Source organism: Lampris incognitus, chromosome 13 (genome assembly GCF_029633865.1).
Source record: "Lampris incognitus isolate fLamInc1 chromosome 13, fLamInc1.hap2, whole genome shotgun sequence".
NCBI lineage: Eukaryota > Metazoa > Chordata > Actinopteri > Lampriformes > Lampridae > Lampris > Lampris incognitus.
Window position 1 is genome coordinate 16272845 of NC_079223.1, and position 24371 is coordinate 16297215.

Sequence of the window (24371 nt, forward strand, 5' to 3'; positions counted from 1 at the left end):
GTCCATGAAGTAGAGTCCTAGTGTGGATATTGGTGAGTTACATTCAGAAAAAAAAATCAACTTTTCTCCCTCCCTTCCGCCCTCAATTCCTCCCTTATCCCAGTGTTGAGTATAGCTTAAACAAAGTCCAAAACCCGGGACCGTGTTCAGCATGGTGGACACATGCACAGCTTTGAAGACGTTGGAGTATGGTGAACATGAACCGACGGAGAGGCCAGTTCCATCTGTCAAGTGAGAGTCACTTGAGATGTGGTTTTGGACCAGAACGGTGTTCGTTCCTTGGGGGAGGGAAGTTGGTGCGTCAATCGCAAGTATCAATTAAGTCTCTGCTTCTCGACGTTGTGTGCGTGTCACCGCGCTGAACACCCCCCCGACGTGTTAACCCCGCCCACAAGTGCACCGCTTCCTTGGCGAGGAAACGAGTAAAGCAATTATTAGACACCCCCGCTCCCCTCACCAACCCCCGTCAACATCATAAAAGAAGTTTTTCATCCCAATAAAACGATGCTACTGCAAAAACAGAACCACACATTCAAGTACCTATTTGTCATATGGCACGAGGGGCAAGTGTACCACAAGAACATAAACCAGCCAGAAAGCTTAAAGGCCTAGTCTCCTCAAATACTGACAGTCTAGAAAGCACAGTGACATTGCCAGAGAATGAGTGGGGGCAGGAGGAGGCATATATTACACTTCTGAATATATGTACATACGCTAACGTAAACATGTCTGCTAAAAAAAACATGATACCCACTTTAAGTACGTGCATCTATTCTTATTTATATTCTGATATTCATAATGTTTAAAAAAAATTGAAAAAGAGAATCTTAGCATGACGCGTGTTTTTTTCTCTCTCTTAAGTTCAAAACTGATATTCACTTAAAGGTCGACAAACAGTAATTTCCATGGTGGACAAGTGAAACGGGCCCCAGGTCAGTGCTAGAAGTTGGACCGGGGTCATGACCCACCGAGCAACAATTACCCTCTCCTCGCAAACGTTCCCTGCCCTCAAGACAGTGCCGATACAGGTGCTGGAAGGAAAAGCCGGTAGCAGTGGCTACAGGCTCTCTCTCTGAACACAGCTCTCGTGGCGTGGGCCACATGACAGCCAGTCCTATGCTGCCCCCCCCCCGCCCTTTGCCACCGCACACTGGCACACACACGTTACAATAAAGTCCCCTTCCGCTCCCTTCTCCCATCCCGCTGTAGTTGGGGGGGATGGTTCTGAACTGCATTATATTCACTTCAGCAAAATAATAATAATAAAAAAAGAATGGCAACCACAGTACAGTGCAGCATTTTACAAAAAAAAAAAGTTTTGAGTGTTTCACTGTGAGAAAAGATTAAAAAAAATTACAATGATTTTATGCAGGAAAGATTTCAGAGAGAGAGAAGGCAAGTAGTAGCTGGAGCAGGTGTGTATGTGTGTGTGTGTTGAGAAGAGGAAAAGGAAAAATAAGGAAGGGAAGATAAGTAGGAGAGGTTAAAATCCCGTTATCCCAAAATCTGTCTTTGGACTGCTGCTTAGTGGGGGGGGGGGGGCAGTATGGGTGACAACTATATACACACAGACATACACATGCAGGAACAAACAACAACAACACACACACACACACACACGCGCACACAGACGCGCACGCACACACACGCACGCATACACGCACAAGGCCACGCTGAAACCTTGATTGGGAATTTGGGAATTAATTTGAAACAAACATAAATCAAAATATATAGATATCTATATTGATTTATATATATGTACTTTCTAACTCTTAACCAACAGCAGGCTGAAAAGCTTATAATTCTGGCAATATCTGCCGACGCAAATGACAGCTTTCTTTTCTGTCACAAAAAGAGAGGAGGAAAGAAGTAGAGAGGAAGATACAGAATTGTTTCTCGAGTTCGTTTAAGAGAGGAGGAGAAGGAGAGGAGGTGAGCAAGGAGGTGTGAGAAAAAGGCATCACACTTCAGTTTAAACCCCTCTCACATAATGCCTATATGCAGCCAGGCGAAGAAGCACACGCCTTGCTTTAGGTAGCCATGACCGGGCCTGGAGGCAGCTGCAACCAACAGCGGTAGTCAACGCCAGCCAGACTCAACTCTTAACACCTAGAAACAAACATCCCGACTTGGCCCAAATGGATCACGTGGGGTGGAGTTTCCAGGTCCTTTACTCCATGTTCATTGCTGGGCCTGTAGTACGTGGTTTCCAACCAGGAGTCATGAATCCTGGACATTAGGAACAGGAATAACTTTAGTCCTGTGAAGGTTGGTCTACTCAGTCAGGTGTCTGTGCAGATGAGGCTGATGGATGTGGGCACCAGCCACTGGTCAGAAGCCACTGTCGGTGGTGGTGGCGGGTGACTCGGCTCTCAAGACCAAGTAGCTGCCTGGCTGCCAGTCAGGTGCATGTAAAGTACTTACACTTCAAACAAATAATGCCAAAAATGCAGCCGGCAAGCCACTTCCATCTATTCAGTGTCTTTCAGACATCCCCGGCCAGCTGGTTTGTGTACAGAATGGCTGGCTGTCCGGCTGTCTAGCTGCAAGGACCTCCCTTCTTTCTCAATTCTGAGCAAGGCACCATAGAGCATCATGAAGTCACTGCGCCCCACAGCGTCCAAGTAGGGGTGCTCATGTGTTTCCAATCAGACCAAAAAAACAACAAAAAAAAAATCACCACAATAAAAGCATGAAATCAAGGGGCAAAAAAACAAATTCGAGCTTTTGTTTCTCTTCTACAGCAACTCAGTTTTAATACAACCATCACTGTTGTTTCTTCCCCTGTTCTGTTTTATAAAAAGAAAACAAAAACCGTTGCGACGGCCCTCTGGGTTAGATGTTTTGGTGAGGATTAAAAAAAAATGGCAGCATTTCTGTTGCACTTGATCTCTTAGTATTGTAGAAAAAAAGCATAAAAAGTTGAGTACAGATGTGATTTTGTGTGAAAAGTTGTCCTTGGTTTTTGGATCAAGCCGACGCTCTGGACAGCTACCAGGGGTCCTCCAACTCCGTTCCATTCTGTGAAAGGCAACAAACCAAGGGAGGGGAGGAGAAAATGAGAAGAGAGAGACATGGGGGGGGGGCAGTTAGATGCAGCAGAAGAAGAGAAGAATTGGAGGGGGGAGGGCAGGGAGGAAGGGAAGACAAAAGAAGACACACTGCTGTTAAGACTGAAACGACATTTTTGAAGGTCACACAATGACATTTTTCAAATCTGGAATTCAAAACCCAAGTTTTCACTTGAATCGAGTGAACAAATCAAAAGTTAAGAAGCAGGTAGAGAAGGCGAGGTAAGCCGGAGCACACTTTCAAACTCAAAGGTTGGGCGCACTCTGTAAAATTACTGACACGATAGGTCCAAGGCTGTTTTTGCAGGGACTGAGACAGAGAAACAGACAGACAAAGAATGTCACGTATTTGCGTGCAATTGTGAAAACAGTGAGTGAAACACAGCCGTGCATGCGTGTTTGTGTGTCTTCACGCAGTTGGATGTGTTCATGTGTATCTGTGTGTGTGTGTGTGTAGAGGAAGATACCAACAAGAATGACCACACATCCTTATTAAACCTGAAGCCATTATCTACACTTTATATGCGCGCGCGCGCACACACGCGCACACACACACACACACACACGCGCGCGCGCGCACGCACGCACGCACGCACGCACACACACACACACACACACACACACACACACACACACTTTCATTCGTTCTTAATGACGCTCCACATGCTAAAGAGTAGATTGGGACAGGAAATAGCGACTGATGAGTGACTGGGAAGTGGTATTATGCACAGCGGGTGGCCACTTACATGCCTGTGGATTTGTGCGTATGTGCTTGAATGTCTGTGCGTCTATGTTGGTGAAGGGCAAGAGAGAGCGGGGAAGGGGTAACATTTATATATGTGGTCACTTACCAAATGAAACAGGAGGGCTGCGTTAATCAGAGGTTGAACACACAGTTAGACAAATCTACACAACCCGTATCAGTGTGTCTCCATGTGTGTGCGACTCCAAACCGTTTCTCCAAAACTTGCAGGTGCGAGTCATTATTTGACAGTTAAAGCAGTGAAAAGTAGTGTAGAAGTAATCGTTTTCATTTTATTTAGTGTGCTCTGAATGCAATATTCTTCCATCTAGTTTCAGATGACCTGCTCCAGCCTAACAGTTTAGCAGTATGAGCATTCCTTAAGGACAGTAAACATGTTTTAAGGGAGAAAAATCAAAGTCTTTCCGCCACTAAAGTGCTAATACAATTTCAAATATCCTAAACGAGCTACTTTTCATTTCAATTCAGTCAGCGGAGTGATTAAGGTCATCTGTCTGTGTCTGTTCGTGTAGGTGTAGGCTTTATGTTAGACAAAAGTACGGTAAGTCTCTAAATGAAGAGAAAATAAGACATTGCCACGAGGACAGTAAAGCACCCATGAGCTCCAATCATATGGCCCACGCAGTAGCTACACACACACAAAAGGGACTGCTCTAAGCACACACACACACACACACACATACACACACACACATACAGTCTTACCCAGACACACACACAAATAAACAGTGAAGTGTTTGCCTAATATGCAATCAGACTTTAAGATACCCCAGCGGTGTAGCTAGGAGCAGTGGGCAACGGCCGTGCAGCACCCGGGGACCAACTCCAGTTCGTCTTGCCATGCCTCAGTCAGGGGCACGGACAGGAGTATTAACCCTAACATGCATGTCTTTTTGATGGTGGGGGGAACAGGAGCACCCGGAGGAAACCCACCGCAGACACGGGGAGAACACGCAAACTCCACACAGAGGACAATCTGGGATGACCCCCAAGGTTGGACAACCCCGGGGTTCGAACCCAGGAACTTACTGCTGTGAGACGACGGTGCTAACCACTGCGCCACCAATGGCTGCGAATTCAGTGTAACAATTCAGGGGCAGCCGGGAACCGAACCCCGATAGCCTGGACCACAGGCGACTGCACTAACCAGTCAACTAGAAGGCCCGCCCCGTTAGCCCCCCCCCCCCCCCCACACACACACACTTGCGCGCGCACCTCAGCATATCAGCTCCCTCACACTTCTGGGCTCACGCGCTTCTGTGCTTGATGACACCAGCATGACCTTATTCACTCAAGGACTTCCTGTTATATTTGGATCTCTGCATGTCTAAAAAATAACTACCCAGAAACTTTCTTCAGATATTACAATTATCAACTATTAGGCGTGTGCGTACACATGCACACACACAGACACATGCAGGCAGGCATGCACGCACATAAACACACCTTTGCTGTGATACAACAGGAAGTGACAGGAACACACTACTGCAGTCAGTGTATGGGCATTGTACTGGTCAACTTGGCAAGGTGTCTCTCTGGGCTAAGTTCAAACACAAAAAAATCCCTCCATCATTCCTCTCATCCCCCCTCTCCTATGCTTTTGCTTCTTTCATCTCTGAAGCTGATGGTCCCTTGGGCAGAATGTGAGTGGTTTACGGGGTGTGGTAGTCCTTTGGCCCAGCGGCTAAAAATCCTCTGACAACTTGAAACCAAAATGGGCTCCAAGCTGGCAGGCCTTCATAATTACAAGTGTCTGTCTCTTCGTCTTGAACAGCACGGATCCCCCTTTAAAAAGAAGTTGTCAAGTTACACCAATAGGATAACCACTGCTATTACGGGGCATTAGTGGCTCAGGAGGTAGAGCAGGTAAATCGGTAACTGGAGGGTTGCTGGTTCGATTCTCAGCTCCTCCTGGCAAAAATGTTAATGTGTCCCTGAGCAAGACACCTAAGCCCTAACTGCTCCCGATGAGCTGGTTGTTACCTTGCATGGACACCGCCATTGGTATATGTGTGCATGGGTAAAATATGCGAGGCATTAATTGTAAAGCACTTTGGAAAACAGTGCTATATAAATGCAGTTCATTTCCATACCACAGAGACCTGCTTTCATGACTTACCTTTGAAAAAAATAGTCTCTTAAAAATGAATCTAATTTTAATTTTTGATTTTTTTTGTTCAGTTTTTTAAATTATCATAATGTTGGCAATTGGTGATGAAATTACACCCAACAATGTACCCTATTGTGTCCAATCAATACATATATAATTCTTAGCTGATTTGAGCTAATGGCTAGTTGGTCCATTAAAAAGTGGACTTTACAATTTGATTGATTTGATAATATAATAATTTCATGTGTGTGTGTGTGTGTGAGCCCTGTGATGGCCTAGCGGCCTGTCCAGGGTGTCTCCCTGCCTGCCGCCCAATGACTTCTGGGATAGGCTCCAGCATCCCCGCGACCCGGATAAGCGGTTTGGATAATGGACGGATGGATGGATTTTTTTTTTTTGATATACATTTTTAATCCCCGTGGGGAAATTCCTCTCTGCATTTAACCCATCCTAGTTGTGTAGCTAGGAGCAGTGGGCAGCCGCCGTGCAGCACCCAGAGACCAACTCCAGTTCATCTTGCCATGCCTTGGTCATGGGCACAGACAGGAGTATAAACCCTAACATGCATGTCTTTTTGATGGTGGGGGGAAACTGGAAAACCCACCGCAGACACGGGGAGAACATGCAAACTCCACACAGAGGACGACCTGGGATGACCCCCAATGTTGGACAACCCTGGGTTCAAACCCAGGACCTTCTCGCTGTGAGGCGACAGCGCTAACCACTGGGCCACCATGCCGCAAATACTACTAATACTAGCAAATGTGGCTTTAAAAGTCAACACAGCACTAAAACAACTTATTTTCACTGAATACTGATGTAATTGGACACATCCAAGTCAGACACATCGACTGTGGTGCTTATCTTGACATTTTAACGCTATACAATCTATACGCAAAACAGTGAATCTCATTTAAGTGCTGCTTCTGTGGTTATAAGGCTTGGCTATAGGCTTGGCTATGTGAGGGATACGAGTCACAACCCCCCGGCTACACCCTTCCATCTTCTACTATATATATATATATATATATATATATATATATATATAAAATTCTTTGATTGAGTAGAGGAGTATTTGAGCATGAGACAAATTGAAAGAGAGAGCAGATACAGTTATTGAGACAGACAAACAAAAGTTACATATTTTTGTATTTTTCAGTAGACTGTTATTCCCAAAGGTAAAAAAAAAACCAAAAAACTGCAGGGTGTGGTTTGATACCTGCATCCCATCCCAACATTCTCCCCAGGTTCTGGCATTTTTTAAATCTCAGATGGCGGTATGTTCTATCTAAATTTTGGTGTTTTGCTGATCTTTAAAATCAACCTTCAACTCCCTTCCTTTTCCTGTACAAAAGAAAAACCTAAGGTAGCTCAGCCAGATTTTTTTCCCAAAGTTTTTTTTTTAGAATCAGTCATCCACGTCTAAAAGAACATTTCACCCATTAAAATCAGGAGGAACATAAACTGACACTAGGTTTGTGTTCAGGAATCTTGTTAGTTTCAGGGAAATTCATCAAAAGGTGGCACGTTCTTATTCATCTTGTTAAAAAATAAATGATATTTGGGGTCCGCGGTGGTATAGCAGTCTAAGCATCGGCTTTGTGTCGATGCAGTTGCCCACTGGGGACCGGGGTTCGCGCCCCGGTCTCGTCAGATCCGACTATGGCCGGACTCGATGAAGCAGCAACAATTGGCAGCGCTGTCTTCGGGAGGGGGCTGAGTCGGCTTGTGTTCGTCACATGAATGCGTCTCTGTGTATGTTGGGAAAAAGCAGTGGTTCGGCCTGGATTTGCCTTGTCCCGGAAGTGGCAAGGCGTCTCCTTCGAGACTGCCGGCTGGAGAGATGGAGTTGGCGAACGCATGCAGTACGAGGGTGGGTGTTTGAATTAAAATAGGGAGCGATTGGCCACTAAATTGGGAGAAAAAGGGAAAAATCAGAAATAAAAAAAAAAAGATATTTGAGTCCCACAAGTAATAACACTTCAGTAAATCTAGTCCAAATTGCAGAGAGTAGCCTATACTGATGTCAGTAAACTAATCACTATCACACCAAATAACAATCTAGGGACCAGCATCGCTTTAGAATGAATGCCTACATACTTATTCTGTATCTAATAGGGAGGCACCCATACATTTATACTATTACAGATAAATTCTGCAGCTCTTGGATCTGGTTAATGTCGAGCACACTCAGCAAGGAATTTTGAGTCCAAGACAAATTTACAAGCTCATAAGGAAATCTGGATAAAGATTTTTGTGATCCAGTCTTAAACTGGTGAGGAACTTTCAACAATGTCAGATTGGTTTGATTGTGCCCTCAGTCTTACACTTGGCCCCTGTAGTGTGTGCTGCGCAACAAATGTAGACTGCGATGTAGACTGCATCTTTCCATATGGAACTTTCAACAGCTAATGAACTCTCAGCACCACAATAGTACAAATATGGCCATGAAGTAGAATCTGGTGTCTTGAATGACAGAACAAATTCTTTGTCCAGACCCTTCTTAAATTTCTTCTCCTTGGTTTGTCCGCACAAATGAATGCACAGAACAAGTGCCGCTACTAGCCATTTGCCAGCTTGCTCCATTTTAGCAATGATGTGAACACTTCTGTTTTTGTGATAACTCAGCACACACCACCAGGATCGGGGGATTCAAAGACTTAGAACTGGTGAAAGAATCCTATGAGGTGTGACCCTTGTGATAACATGTCCTTCCTGATTGTAGAGGATGTACACATCTAGGATTGAAAAGAAATTGTTAAATGTGTGATGTTTGTATTTTGAAAATCCCTTGGTGTATGCCCAGCATAACGCAGAAAAAGTTTGTCATGCACACAGCATGGCGGTCAGTTAGAGGTGGCGGCATGGGGGGGGGGGGTGCAGCATACTCCGTGTAGAGAAAAAATTATTCCTGTTTAATTATCATTTTGGGCTCAAAACATATCTGAAGTCATTTAAACTCTTCAGCTGGAAAAGTGAGATTGTTTGTTTGATGCTCAAACTGCTTAATATCAAACTCCGTCTGGATCCGTCAGACAGCCAAGTCAAAAGGTCAGTCAAAGGATTTCAGAAATGATTTGAACCTGGTCAAAGCCCGACATGTGAGAGGGGTAAGCAAAACACAAAAATGTCAGGCATCTGATATTGCCAGTAGTCTTCAGCAATGTGTTTATTATTACTCGTTTGTGTGAGCAGTCAGACAGAAAGGGATGATTCTAGTAGAGTTGCAAAAAGATTAACACTCACCCCATCCTCCTCCCTGTGTGGGTTCAGCCGATTGTATACTGCTTCAATAACACTGCGTCTGGGAGGAGATGACACACATATATAAAGTTCAACATATGTGACATGAGATCTCACTTTATGCTTCTGACTAAATAAACCAATAACCAAAGTAACAACAGGAAACATGATAGAGAGAAGAGATGGCAGTGATAAAGGAAAAACTACAGGTGGGTAAGATGACAAAAGAAAACAAACATGGTCTCATGTTCTAAAAAACATGTTAAGTCACACAGTCCTAAAACTAAGTAGTTATCGGGAAGAAAATCCCTTTACTACCTTCCCCACTTTACTGTCCTTGACATGTTCATAACAGGCTTGTGCCGACTGGTGATCAGATCGTATATCGACGATTAAGGGGATGATCAATGATTGGTTTTTCCTACACTGATATTAAGACGATTTTAAGTAACTTGCTAGCAGAACTAAGATGTTATAAAAGTAGTCTATAGAATCGGCAACCTGGGCGTCCAGGTAGCGTAGCGGTCTATTCCGTTGCCTACCAACACAGGACTCGCCAGATCGAATCCTTGTGTTACCTCCGGCTTGGTCGGGCGTCTCTACAGACACAATTGGCCGTGTCTGCGGGTGAGAAGCCGGATGTGGGTTATGTGTCCTGGTTGTTGCACTAGCGCCTCCTCGGGTCGGTTGGAGCACCCGTTCGGGGGGGGGAGGGGGAAATTGGGGGAATGGCGTGATCCTCCCATGCGCTACGTCCCCCTGGTGAAACTGCTTACTGTCAGGTGAAAAGAAGCGGCTGGCGACTCCACATGTATCGGAGGAGGCATGTGATAGCCTGCAGCCCTCCCCAGATCGGCAGAGGGGATCAGCGACAGGGATGGCTCGAGAGTGGGGTGATTGACCAAGTACAATTGGGGAGGGGGAAGGGGGGCCACAAAAAAAAAAGAATCGGCACCCTACTGCACATTTACAGATGTTTCTGGTGGAGCGGCTTGTTCGCCCGCTGAGCCCCGTTAATCAGCATGAGTGAATTTTACATCTTAATTACAAACCAGTTTGCTGTCTGTTTTCCATGGATCTGACACCCCACATCTCTGTTCTTCATATATCTGCTCTCCAAAACTTGGCTCTGCCCTCCCTCCATAAGAGTAGTTAATGTTGTGGATTTTATTTTGATTGTGATATTAAAGACAATAATGTTTAACAGAACATGATGCTGAACATGATGCATGATGATGATGATGTTTAATGGAACATGATGATGATGATGATGATGACGGAACATGGGCCGCCTGCCGCCCAATGGCTCCTGGGATGGGCTCCAGCATCCGTGACCCTAAATAGGATAAACAGCTCGGATAATGGGTAGATGGCTGGAACATGATGCTGTGATATTTAAGATGGAGCCATTGCGTGAAAGGACAGATTTTAAATAAAATGTTCACACCTTTTATAAATGTTTATTCACATAACTTTAACTGTACTGCTTGCAGAGAGCTTAAAGGTTTGATTATTTCCCAGCTCCGTCAGATGCTAAACCACGCTCAAGATGATTATTCAAAATCTTTAATCCAAATCAAATTCTCACATCAACAATGAGGCTTATCTTTAGCATCAGGGTAAAACCCATAATATTCCCAAATAGGAGATTTTACATTTTTCTTTGACACTAAGCCTAAGTCGTCCATGCTGGCATTTCACTGGCGCGCTGTGACATAACTCCCCCTACACCTTCCTTCTCCCGCTGCCCCCCGATGATCGGACTGCCAATCAGCGAGCTCGAGTAGCCACAGCGATCGCCCAACCCAAATTCATAATCCAATATATTCCTATCTTGGTCTCCTTTTACTACTTTAAGCCCTGTATCAACGTTGCTGAGTTATGTTCTCAGTGTTTTTATTTTGAGGGTGTTCTCATATTAGGTAGAACGGCTATGTGCCATGCCTAAGTACGATTCTCAGTCCTCAGATACTGCCAGTCACTGAATTGAAAGCTTTATTCAATATGGATTTTTAGAAAGAAGTCAAGTCAATTTTATTTGTATAGTCCAATATCACAAATCACAAATCTGCCTCAAGGGGCTTTACAGCAACACAACATCCTGTCCTTAGACCCTCGCATCAGATAAGGAACAACCAAAATAACCTGATGAACTGCCTTCACAAAAAGCTGTCAATTAGGTGTGTCTTTTGGTCAGTTTACAGGAGTAAGCCAATATTTCAACAAAAGTCAACAAGAAATGTGCCATGGGATTTTGTGATAGCTAGCCAAGACAGATTTGAAAGTCGGAACCTAAATCCAAGATGACATGTGATTGTTCCCACATCCTCAGGTCTTTTGTGTGGTACTGCCAAAGCAATCTTTAACTAATCAATCAGTATGAGGGAGCACAACATATAGGATCTATAAAAATCTATGGCTAAAACAAGGCAGGGCAAAGTAGCAAGGGAAAAGAGCAAAATTGGGCATAGCTACTGCTGAAAGACACCCAGCAAACATCCTACTTTACACCATGGCTATCATAAGCCAAAATCAACACTAATTTGATATTTCAGTACATTTTGAAGTGACTGATAGTTTGCATACTTGTAAGCATGAATAGTTAAATATCTGCTTCAACATCTATAATAGGTTTACATGTAATAACTAATGAACACTATAAAGTATGGTTTAAACCTGACTGAAAGAGCCATTTTTGATATTTCATATGGCCAGCATTACATGGTGAAACTATTCATGCACCTTGGTTGTATTACTAAGGTATGAGTTGTGCAGGTTAATGCAACTTTACCACTACACAAAGCCTTTCAGCTACAAAATCAAAAACACATGCGACGACACTTATTTCTAGTGCATGATAGATGACAAAACAACAGAATATTTCATTGTCATTTGTTAATATAAATGTAATGGTATGTAAACTAGTTCAATTGATGGTTAGCCAAGTTGTCATGTCAACTTCTATGTGAAAGGAAATGCTTAAAAACTACGTGGAATACCTTGGGTTAATCCATTAATTTTCAAATTACTCAGTAATAGTGATTTCTTTTTCCTAGGTCAATTTCACTAGGTTGCTGTCAATTATTTACAAATATTAGATGATACAATAGACTAATTTGATAGTCATGTGACACTTCAGCATTTTGGTTAGCTCTTACATGAAACTAGTATGAAAAGTTGAGTGGGTTTCAACTCTATGCAACCTGATCACATGCTACCACCTTTGGTGCTACACAGTAGAGGACTGTGTAGCACCAAATCCCACTTCCAATACTGTGTAGTTTGGTGCTACACAGTATTGGAAATGGGATCCCGTAGTACGCAACACAAATCTTGTAGGAGAGGGCGGTTTTAACTTTGCTGCAGGTGGGAGCGGGCGGTCAAAAAATAAACTGTGGGTTCTGGGATTTAGCTAGCGCTAACCAGAAGGATGGAGTGAACAACAAGTTGAAAAGAGCTCAAAGCAGGTCATTACAATACAAAAACAAAGCATGTAACTTTGGTATGTTATTACCAACAGGTATGCATCTCTTTATTAATACTACACAGTAAAATAATGTGTTTTCCCTGTGGGTTGGGAGAAGACAGAAAAGTCAACGGAACTCTATTGTGACGGTGTGAATGGTCAGAATGGGCAGGAGTGGACACACATTGCGGGAGCGGGTGGGAGTATAACATACATTGCGGGACAGGGCAGTAATGGTCAGGAATCCAGCAGAAGTGGGATTAAGAAAATAGTCCTGCACAGGGCTCTACTACACAGTGACACTGAAATGCAACTCAGCTGCATACGACCAAGATGCATGAAAAAGTTTTATGTGTAATACCTTCTTTAGATACAAGTTTACAGTACAGAGTGATGTGACCCTTCCTCCAGTTCATCCCCAAAGAGCCCCAGGTAAGGAAACCCTATTCAAAATTGCCATGAGGGCACCTTAACACTAGAACGACCAAGGCCGTCATTTTGACCGTTCTGGATTTTCAAAGTTTAATAACTTTATGAAGAAAAAAAAGATACATACCTGCCGCTCCCTGAATGCTCCTAAAATTGCATATATTTGTATTAAAATTAGCTTTAGATCAATTGCACAAAAAAAGTTACGATAAAATCTATCTTAAAACAACCATGAGCGGTCAAAAAGTCGGCTCGTAATTTGCGCATCATCGTGCGCGTCATGTCACTATTTATGACGTGTGTTGGTCGCATCATTTCCTTCGCGAAGTTCATTTCTCTGTTCTAGAAACACATAAGCGTTCTCCAGTGCAGTAATAGTCTAAACTTGATTTTTGATTACTGCCAACATGTCTGGGTACAGCCGCTGTTTCAGATGCACCATGACTACCCCCGAGGCATTGCAGTATTTACAGGTGTTGGACAACGGCGATTTTAAATTGTTTGAAAAACAGTATTAAAGTTGTCAAATGTTAATTTTGGTGTCAGTTGTTTCTTAACAGACATACTAACATATGCAATGTATTAATATCTCAACTAGGTATTTATCTTGACAGAATATAGAGTTTAAAAACCGTGGTCGTTCTAGTAGTTTTTAAGTTCCGGTCGTTGTTTGGGACTGTTTCAATATTTCTTTACATTTCACGTTTTATAGGCCTTGTTATGTTTGTTAGATTAGTAATATGTGTTTTCCTTTTGTTTTTCAGGTAATATTTTCACTTTTTCCATTTTGCTATTCAAGTTCGACCATGACTCGCTGAAGTTTAAAAATAGTATTATAGTTGTTAAAATGTTAATTTTGGGGTCAGTCATTTCCTAACAGACATACTAACCATATGCAATGCATTAATATCTCAACTGGACATTTATCTTGGCAGAATATAGTTTAAAAATGGGCAGGCATTTAGACCACCCATGGTCGTTTTACGTAGGAGTGAAATCCTGGTCGTTCTAGTGTTAATACACACTTGCTGTCCAATGAAGATTTTGTGAGTTTTATCTCACAACAAGTTGACTTTTTTTCTATCACTAAATAAAACCCCAGTTATCTCCCTGTATGTGCTCTGGGAGGCTCTGAAAGCCTTTTTACAAGGGGAAATTACCTCATTTTCAATGTATGAAGTTAAACTTAGGAAAAAGAAACTATCTGAAGTGAGTAAATAAGTAACTCAGCTTGAAAATATCTATGCTGCTTCCCCGTCACCCAAGATTTTTAAATCTAGATCCACGTACTATGAGCATGGGGACAAAGCAAGTCAAGCAAGCCCACTATCATTCTCTCATCGGATTCCACAAATTCAGGCCCCATCAGGTGTTACACCAGATCCCACTGATTAATGGACACTTCAGGCAGTTCCATGTGTCTCTATATTCATCTGAACATGTTACTGACCACTCCACCTTTGACCAACTTTTTCAACATTACTAAAGTAGAATATGACTCTGTTAAGACATTGGACAGGCCAATCACTATTGCCGAATTGAGACAAACAGCTTCTTCTATGCAAACAGGGAAATGTCCAGGGTCAGACAGATACCCAATAGAATTTTATAGGAAACTCTTCTGAAAAATTAGCCCCAATCCTAATTGATATGTTCAATGAATCATTTATGTCCTCTAAACTCCCGCCAACTCTCATGCAAAACTACAATCTCAGGGATTTTAAAGAAGGGTAAGGACCCTCTATCAGCTGCGAGCTATCGGCCCTTAAGTTTGTTGTCAGTTGATCTGAAACTTCTGTTCAAACTGCTTGCCATGCGCCTGGAATCTGTTCTTCCTTCTGTCATCCACCCAGACGAGACAGGATTCATCCATGGTAGATATTCATCTTCTAATCTGAGGAGGCTCTTCAAAATCCAGTATAACTCCTCTACTTCAGTCACATCAGAGATCCTAATTCCATTGGATGTAGAAAAGGCCTTTAACCAAGTACAGTGGGGTTATCTTTTCTATATTGTACAGAAGTTCAGTTTTGGCAATACATTTATTTCTTGAGTGAGACTGCTATATACTTTGCCCACTGCATCTGTTAGAACCAGTAACACCCACTCAAAACCTTTTCCTCTCCACCGCTCTACTCGGTAGGGCTGTCCACTGAGTCCCCTTTTGTTTGCCATTGCCATCGAGCCACTTGCTGTGGCTCTCCGGTCACACCCACAAATTATAGGTGTACTCAAATATGGTGTTGAACATACTGTTTCCTTTTATGCGAACGATCTCTTAGGGCGTACTCACATTAAGAACGATTGCCTTGTACTGTGCCCAAGCATGATTGTCCCTTCCTCCCTCGCCTGTGCTCACATTGCACTTAACATTTCAGGCCTGAGCATGGTTACATCATCATGTGACTTTTTGTGTTGAAGAGAAGCGATCTCACGTAACACAATGGAGTTCATGATTTTATTTACCTTGTTGATTATCTGGAGTCATTTTGGACGTGATGAGTAGGGAGAGATATCAAAACCCAGTATTAAACGGGCACCAGTGCTAAATTATTAAAGACCGTAGTATTGATAAGCTCCGACATTAACGGTTCTGCTATTGGTATTGGAGAAATTAAGAAAATACATTTTCTATCTATTTAGGCTACATAAACATTATCTTTCACTTTTTATCTCACCATCTCTGTTTCTAATTTGCAATAAGATTAAGACGCATGATGCATTTTCGCTATTCCCAGTCCAGAAGAGAGATCTCTCTCGGAGCCTGTCTTATGTGCGAGCCGAGGGGTGGGGCCAGCTCTCTCTCTCCGACGTGCACGCACGCACACACACACACATTAGGAGGGTTGCACAGACTAGTCAAATTTACTGCTCTGTGATAACACTTTAACCTTGACGTCGACTAGTTGTTGATTATGTAATTATGACATAAACAACATGGATGCCGCAGAGAAGACAACAGGTGAGGAGCCTGGTGGCGGGTCATTGCGGCAAACCAGAAATAGGGATTGGCAACGTGTACCCATGGTGGCACGGAGCAATTAAAACATTTTTTTAATATACTTTTTATTAAAAAAAATTTTTTTAATACAAAATATAGCATAACAGTGAATGAACAATTTGATTTAAAAGAATACTGAAATAATTAATTAGTCTCAAACTACACCATTGTTTTTGACAGCAAGAGTGCACACAATTGACGTGGTCTATAATACCCCTCCTCCCCCCTCCCTCTGATCTGCCGATGAGTGCAGCATTACAGCGGTAGTGAAAACGTAGGATACCTAGCTAGCTTTCTTTTTTGCTTTATGTCAAGAAGAACGGACGATGGCAGTAGCAAAAAAAAAAGTAGGTTGTCTAATGTTCGCCTCTTTCAGCCATCTTGGACAAACGAATTCGGATTTATTTCATGAAAGGACCAAGCTGTGTGCACTCTCTGCTGCTAAAATGTTGTGTGTCAAATTTCAAGTGTAAAGCGTAATTTTGAAATGAGGCACGAGAAAAACGTCAAAGATAAGGCTGATAAAGCTGAATTAATTAAGAGGGCAGTGGCTCACAGCATTCGAGTTCCGTGCTCAGGCACAGTTAGTGGTCATACTAAATGTGTATCATGCCAAAGTCCAACTGAACCGTGCCCAAGCCCACCTCTTCAAGTGGGGCAGGCCACGATACGCTGAACCGGGCCCGAGCATGGTACAGAGCGATCACACTAGTCAAATGAACTGGACTTTGGGGGTCCAACATGCTCAGGCATGGTACGGATTGCCTAGTGTGAGTACAGACTTAGTGTATATCTTTGATCTCCCAGGACCCAGGATCAGTTCCAACTGCTCTCAATATATTTACATACAACATCTTTTGGCCGTACATCTGGCTACAATTTTTATCTGGCCAAAACTGAGATATTACTTGTGAATCTGGCAACAAGAAACTACCCACTGCATAATTTACTTAATTTGAAGATTTATTTAACTCCAACATTCTCCCACAAGTTGCTAAGACACAGGATGATTTTGGGCGCTAGTTTCTGTTAAATTTATCCCTAGTGGTCCAGATCAATTCTGTTAAAATGAATACCCTCCCAAAGTATCCCTATTTGTTCCAATGCCTACCCATTTTTGTTCCGCAGTCCTTTGGTAAGAATGATAAATTAATATCTGAAATCATCTGGAACAGGAAGATTCCAAGTCAAGTCAAGTCAATTTAAGAGTCCGTAAGACCTTGCTTCAGAGGCCAAAACCTCTCGGGGGTCAAGCATTGTCAAATTTTACATTTTACTACTGGGCCTCTAACTTGAGAGCAATCCAGTTCTGGCTTTATCTGGAGGGCTCCCACTCGCCCCCAACATCGATAACAATGAAATCAGGGTCCGCGGTGGTGTAGCGGTCTAAGCATCGGCTTTGTGTCGATGCAGTTGCCCCCTGGAGACCAGAGTTCACGCCCCGGTCTTGTCAGATCCAACTATGGCCGGACTCGGTGAAGCAGCAATAATTGGCAATTCTGTCTTCAGGAGGGGGGCGGAGTCAGCTTGTGTTCGTCACATGAATGCGTCTATGTGTGTGTTGGAAAAAGCAGTGGTTCGGCCTGGATTCGCCTTGTCCTCCTCCTTGTCCTCCTCTTCTAGACCAGCCTCCCGATTTGCTCTTGTTCATGTTTCCGTGAATCTCTCAAATCTCTGGGATCAGTGTTTGCAATAGGTTCCCTCCTCCTCCATCTCTGCTAGGCACAGGTCGCTACAGTGTAAGGTTCTTCATCGCTTTAACTTAACTAAGGTTAGACTGTCAAGAATGTATGAGGATGTTGAGCCTGTCTGCAATAGATGTCATCAATCTCCAGCCACCTATATCCATATGTTTTGGACATGCCCCTCCCTCTTTACATAACTTTGGTTGGAAATATTTAATACAGTCTCACAGGTTATTTCGGTCTCTGTCAAACCATCAGCAATCACTGCCTCATCTGGTGTCACACTCACACCTCCAATATCAAATCATATGAAGAACTTTATAGCTTTTGCAACTCTTTTGGCTAGATACCTGATTCTTGTAATGTGGGAACCCCCACCCGACCTACCCATCACTCTTGGATTAGAGATATCTTCTATTTTGTTAATATGGAATAAATTAGGGGTATCATGAGAGTATCATCCACTAGTTTTAAGACATGGGGACCGTTTTTTGCATACACTAACCTTTACTACCGTCCCAGACTGACAAACTCTCAGACCATTTTCAATATCCCTACCTAATTTATTGAAATGACTCACTTTGTGCTTTATTGTTGTGTACTCCACATATGTGCAAGTGTATCTGCATACACACTTAGATGTTTATCATTACATTGCCATGTTTGTTTCTTTTTTTAAGAACCAGGTTCAATAACCACAATCGGAACAGATGAAATCCAAACGACAACCAACACTACCTAGACCTTGCTATTTGTATCCCTGGATGGGTGGCGGTCCTTACTTGCTGGCAAGGCCTCCCCCTGGTGGCAGATTGGGGATGGTGTCAGCTGACAGGTTCCTCATCACTGTCACCAGGTCTGGAGCCCCTTCCTCCCCTGACCGGGACAGCATTTCTAAAAACAACACCGGACATGTCAGACAAGTCAGAATTAACCCAAGTGGTAACGGCTATGGAAAGCAGGGGAAAGAGAGGAAGAGAATGGGTAGGGGAGAGAGAGAAGAGGAAAAAATATGACAGATGAGGAGCAAGAGAAGCAGATAAACTTCACAAATGAACTTGTAGAAATGAGCATTGGAGAGAACAGAGAGCGAGAGAAAGCCAGTGACAGAGAATGAGAGCCTGCAACCTGGTTAGAGTATGGCATGAAGCCAGTACAATGTTCAGCCAGAGCATTCCTGTCTTTCTCTCAGTTTCTCTCTCTTTCTTTTCTTCTTTCTCTCTATAGCAGTGGCAGACAGCCACTAAGGCCAAACATTTGCTTTACCAGAACATTAGCTCAACCTTGCCCTAAACATTTATACACACTGCAGCCAAAAGTTAACTTTAACATGAGTTTAGCCCACTCTGACTAACCTAAACATTTACTTACCTAGCATGTATCTCAGACTAGACTTTAGGATAGGGGTGTGCAATATGACGAAATTAGATCATGAACGATACTAACAATCTGCCTTTCCAGAGACTGTTCGTATCGTGCTACAGTGCACATTCTATCAGTTGCAGTTCTATGGCTCAAACATGCATCCAAAGTTGTTTTCTCAGCCAAATCTTAAATCACACTATTTGCTAGTCTGTTTCGTGCCTTCCCTCGAGACAAACCAATAAACCAATAATAGCAAACAGTAGGCAGTGCCTTGGATTTCTTCACCTCCCCCTTTTTATTTGACAACACAGCGTTGCATGGATGACAACTCAGAGGAGTTGATCCCTAAAAAGAATTTGGCATCGGTAATATGGAACTGGTTTGGATTTTCTAAAACCAACATGGCACAAACAACAGTTATTTACAACATTGCAACGATAAGGTTTGCACTTTGGATGGCAACACGACAAACCCTTTTAACCACCTCAAAAGAAAGCACCCGAAAGAGCATGCTGACAATCAAACAGTGAGGGGATCCCACGTGAGTGTATCAGCTACAACCACCCAGCCAGAGGCTACAAGGCCAAAACAAACAACTCTAATGAAGGCATTTGGGAAAGGCACTCCATATGACAAGACCAAGTAAGCGCTGGAAAGAGGTAACTGATACAGTGACATTTCACCTGGTCAAGGATATGATTCCCATAAAAACCATTAAAAATCAGGGTTTCAAAAGACTGCTCAAAATAGTTGATCCGCGGTACAAGATACCTAACCGCAAATATTCTTCCAACACGGCTATTCCATAGCTTTACTCAGAATGCTGTGACAAGATTCAACACAAAATTCCAAACGTCCAGTTTTTTGCTACAACAAGTGATTTATGGTCTAGCCGCAATTCAGAACCTTATCTGAGTCTGGCCATTCGTTTTATTCACGACTGGAAGGCTCATTCTTTTTTCTTTTAGGTTTTGTTACCTTGTAGGGCTATATTTGAAATAGGGAATTTAGTTTGGTTGCACTGTTCAGTGACTTGAAAAGTAGTCTTAAAAACCAACATGAAAAAGAATCGTGATAAGATTATGGATTGTGATCCTGCGTGAAAAAAATCGGGATGATATTTTTACCATATCGCCAACCCCTACTTTGGGATAACATACACATCACATATTTGTTATTTTTACCCATCACTACTCTAATATTTACTGGGTTCTCACATGTTACATGGTCTAAACCTGACGGTGGATATTATAAGGAACCTCTTCTCCTATTGCTCTGGTTTGTCACGCTATAGCTAAGAACCAAAGAAGAGTTGTAGGCCTAATGTCGGTGAGTCCCCATGAGACAAGTGCTGAAATGTGTTTCATTGAGCCGAGGAGACAGGGCTTAGCACTTCATTTTTTTCTTTTTTATTTCAGTCACCAACTAAAACAGTTGGAATAGCCTGGCTTTAAAATCTCCAAAAGCAGCCAAGGAAGAAAGCTGACATAACCAACAAAGACTGTGGACAAGTTGCACTTTGTTCTCACTCACCCTGAGAGAAGAATGGAATGAAAAGAGAGAGAGAAGGGGCCAGTGAATCGATCCAGAGAAGAGAGAGAGGGTTGAGCAAGGGAGGAGGAGGGAGGGGGGCTGCTGGAATGGAGAAGCAGCTCAGGATTGGGTCATTCTTGTGCTGTATGCCTGAGCAAACTCTGCCGGAGGTTACAAAACAGGGAGGGGCATAAGCAGTTTGTTGAGCAGATCTACTTTTAAAGTTATGATCTATGGCTTCTGTTCCAAAAAAAAAAAAAACGTATTTCTTGAGAAACAATGCTGCAGGACAGATAAGAAGACAGCCACAGAAAAATTATTCAGTACATTTCAAATGGTCTTCCTCATAAATAATTTAAATTTTCACCTATAACAAAAGCAACAAGTTTTACAGATTATCATATGATAGCACCTGGGTTCTCTGTAACCATGCTCCATTTCTAAGAAAATGTCTTTTGTGCACCATTGCAACTACGAAGTGCAACCACTGACCACACAAACATCTCTTACCAAAGTGGTGAGTGGAAAATGTAATCAGGGATTTACTCAACAGGCTATCATGGGATACTGAATTTTAGTTCAGCTGTTGAATACACTAGTCTATTGCTTTCAGTAAGGAATGCAAACAAGATATTTGTAGGGGAGCTGATGAAATGTATCCAGTTAAGGATTGTACATAAACTTCACATTTTGCAACCCCCCCATGTCTTATTCATGCATCTTATCCATTCAACCTCACCTTCTACTCGAGACTCCAGGTACTTGTTGAGCTCAGCATCTTTCCTCACAGCTTCCTCTGATACTTTGGGAGCGCTGGGCAAACACACTACCACAACACTCATATTATCCCGACTCCCCTAAGACGCAGGGAGAGAGGGTCAAACAGCAGGGAAGAGAAGGAATTAGAGAAGGGGAGATTGTGTCTGTAACATTTGGTTGATAAATCATAGTTGTTTGTTTGGTGTGTGTGTGTGTGTGTGTGTGTGTGTGTGTGGGTAACAGAATGCTTTGCGGTGTGTTAAACATATAAGGTGGAAGTCCTCAAAAGATAACATTCAAATTCTTTAAGCTATTTTTTCCAATTGGAGCACAGGCAATCAATCAGTTCTGAGCACTGACATGTATTATTTATTACTATCATGTACTTGACAAAAAGTATGGTTTAAATTAGAGCTTCAGGATTTGGTGAAAAAGTCATGTTGCAATTATTGCGGACAATATTACGATTTGCAATTGCGATATAATTTATACATAACGTGACATGTAGCGACTTTCATTTTGCATGTTTTACACAGGACCTCTTTCTGCTCAATGTCACTGAGCTTGAATACAAAATATCGCTTTATAACAGAGGTCGTGGTTTTTGTTGTTTTTGCCACCAGTTCATCAGCGTTAACCTGCTCATTGTCATCGGTATTCATTTTTTCTTTCTTTCTGGTCAGCACACAGCACACCAGATAGTCATGTGACCATAGACTGCACATGCTTCACTGCCTAAATGGAGACTGACTGGTCATCTCTTAATTATGGGCGTAGATATGCAGACTGCACACAAACAGACATTCACACGCACACATTTTATTATTTAATTAAATCGCAGCCTTTTGCAGTTATATAATTGCATAGGCTGACATCGCGATTGCGATTAGATTAATCGTGAAGCACTAGTTTAAATCTTGTGTATATTTTGCCATGTTTTACTCTGATTTTCAATTTTGGCTTTTTTGTTATTTTTAGCTTGATGATCTTAACTGGTGTATGCAAGTCCCTTCCCTTTAAAAGGTGAACAGCGATACTCCCCCCCCCCTTTTTCTCCCCAATTGTATCCAGCCAATTACCCCTCTCTTCCGGGCTGTCCCGTCGCTGCTCCACCCCCTCTGCTGATCTGGGGAGGGCTGCAGACTACCACATGTCTCCTCCGATACATGTCGAGTCGCCAGCCGCTTCTTTTCACCTGACAGTGAGAAGTTTCACCAGGGGGACATAGCACGTGGGAGGATCACGCTATTCCCCCCAGTTCCCCCTCCCCCCTGAACAGGCACCCCGACCAACCAGAGGAGGTGCTAGTGCAGCAACCAGGACACATACTACATGTACCCATATCCGGCTTCCAACCTGCAGACATGGCCAATTGTGTCTGTAGAGCTGCCCGACCAAGCCCGAGGTAACACAGGGATTCAAACCGGAGATTCCTGTGTTGGTAGGCAACGGAATAGACTGCTACGCTACCCGGACGCCCAACAAGCAATACTTCGGAGCTCCTGTTTTGATGAATCATTTTTTAGCACATTGACCTCTTAATAAGCTCGATTCTACACAGTGTCACAAATCCTAATACTGTGCTCAACTAATTACTGGAAAACACAACACCAGTCATTATAATAAAACATTACAAATGGTAGGTTATCATCATTATTATTATTATTATTATTATTATTGTCGTTTATTATACCTTTACCGACTGAAAGCTCTTTAACTCTGCAATTTGAGGAATGCTAAATGGATCTGATCTATGCAGAAGCCAGCCAATTCCTATTCAGGCAACAAATGGTCAAATTTCTACCTGTACCAAGAAAACAGTGTGACATTCTTATTCCCTTCTGCCAATGCCCCCCCCCCTTTGTACAAGTCCTCCATCTCACAAGTACATCACATACACACAAATGGGCATCTTTCATTTCATCCATAGCACATCAACACACACCTTGTGCAGGCAGGTGTCCACCACCTCATTGCAGACCCTCTCCAGATCATCAGAAACTTCCAGCCTGGACTTGACAAACTCGCACAGCTCCTCATTAGACATGACGTCCCAGATACCATCACATGCTAGGATCAAAAACTGGTCCTGTTCAGGGGCCCGGACTATCTCAAACACCTCTGGTTCAGGGCTGACTAGCTGCTCCGTGGGGCCCTTCCCATCCACACACTTGTAGTCGTAGTCCCCCAGGGCTCTTGACACTGCCAAGGATCCATTGACCCTCTGGATCATCACCGAACCACCAGCATTCTGGATGCGCTCCTTCTCCCGTGGATTGCAGGGCTTGTGATCAAGCGTGGAGAAGCAAACATGAGAGTTGCGGTAGAGGACGGCTCGCGAGTCCCCGCAGTTGATGAAGAAAAGGTGGTCAGGTGACAAGAGGACGCCTACCGCTGTCGAACCACTACGGTCCATTCCATTTCGCAGGTCTGAGAAGCTGCGCATGTGCTCATCGATCCGCAAGAAACCTGTACGGATTCCAGTTTTCACTGCCTCCACAGAGGGCGGGGCTGAGGCCGGATGGTCAACTGTGGAGCTGTCTGAGCCAGAATGGGAGCCCTGCAAGCCTTGTGTCCCAGTGGTTCCAAGGCTAGCACTGATGATGTGCTCCAGAAGGTGTTTGGAGCAGTAGTTGGCCACCCTTGAGCCGGCATGACCATCATAAACAGCAAAAAATGACCAGTCAGCCAGGCCAGGGGCAGGGAGACCCACTACAGCTGTGTGGGCGTCCTCCATCTCCACCCTCCAGCCTTGCATGGAGCTCAGGCCATAGCGTAGACCATTGCCCTCACCATGAGAGTTGTACTTCTCTGTCTTGGGCTTGTCCAGAAAAGCCCCCATGGCTCTGCCCTTCAGAGACCACCAACACAACCTAAGGGAGAAGGAAAGAAAAACATAGCATATGCAAGGGAGGAATAGTGAGAGATGGACAAACCATTGTAGTA

At 43.3% G+C, this 24371-nt stretch overlaps 1 protein-coding gene across 1 annotated transcript in view; it reads right to left on the reverse strand.

Annotated features, from left to right (window-relative positions):
* Positions 1-2193: 2193 nt before the first annotated feature.
* The window catches only part of ppm1ba (protein phosphatase, Mg2+/Mn2+ dependent, 1Ba), a 37298-nt gene continuing 15120 nt past the window's right edge, over positions 2194-24371 (reverse strand). The window contains exons 2-6 of the mRNA XM_056291339.1: positions 23371-24298; positions 21406-21523; positions 18551-18662; positions 9191-9248; positions 2194-3021 (exon numbers count right to left, since the gene is read on the reverse strand). Coding sequence (XP_056147314.1) covers positions 2992-3021; positions 9191-9248; positions 18551-18662; positions 21406-21523; positions 23371-24267 — 1215 coding nt within the window. The 5' untranslated portion in view covers positions 24268-24298 and the 3' untranslated portion in view covers positions 2194-2991. The remainder of the gene's footprint in view (positions 3022-9190; positions 9249-18550; positions 18663-21405; positions 21524-23370; positions 24299-24371) is intronic.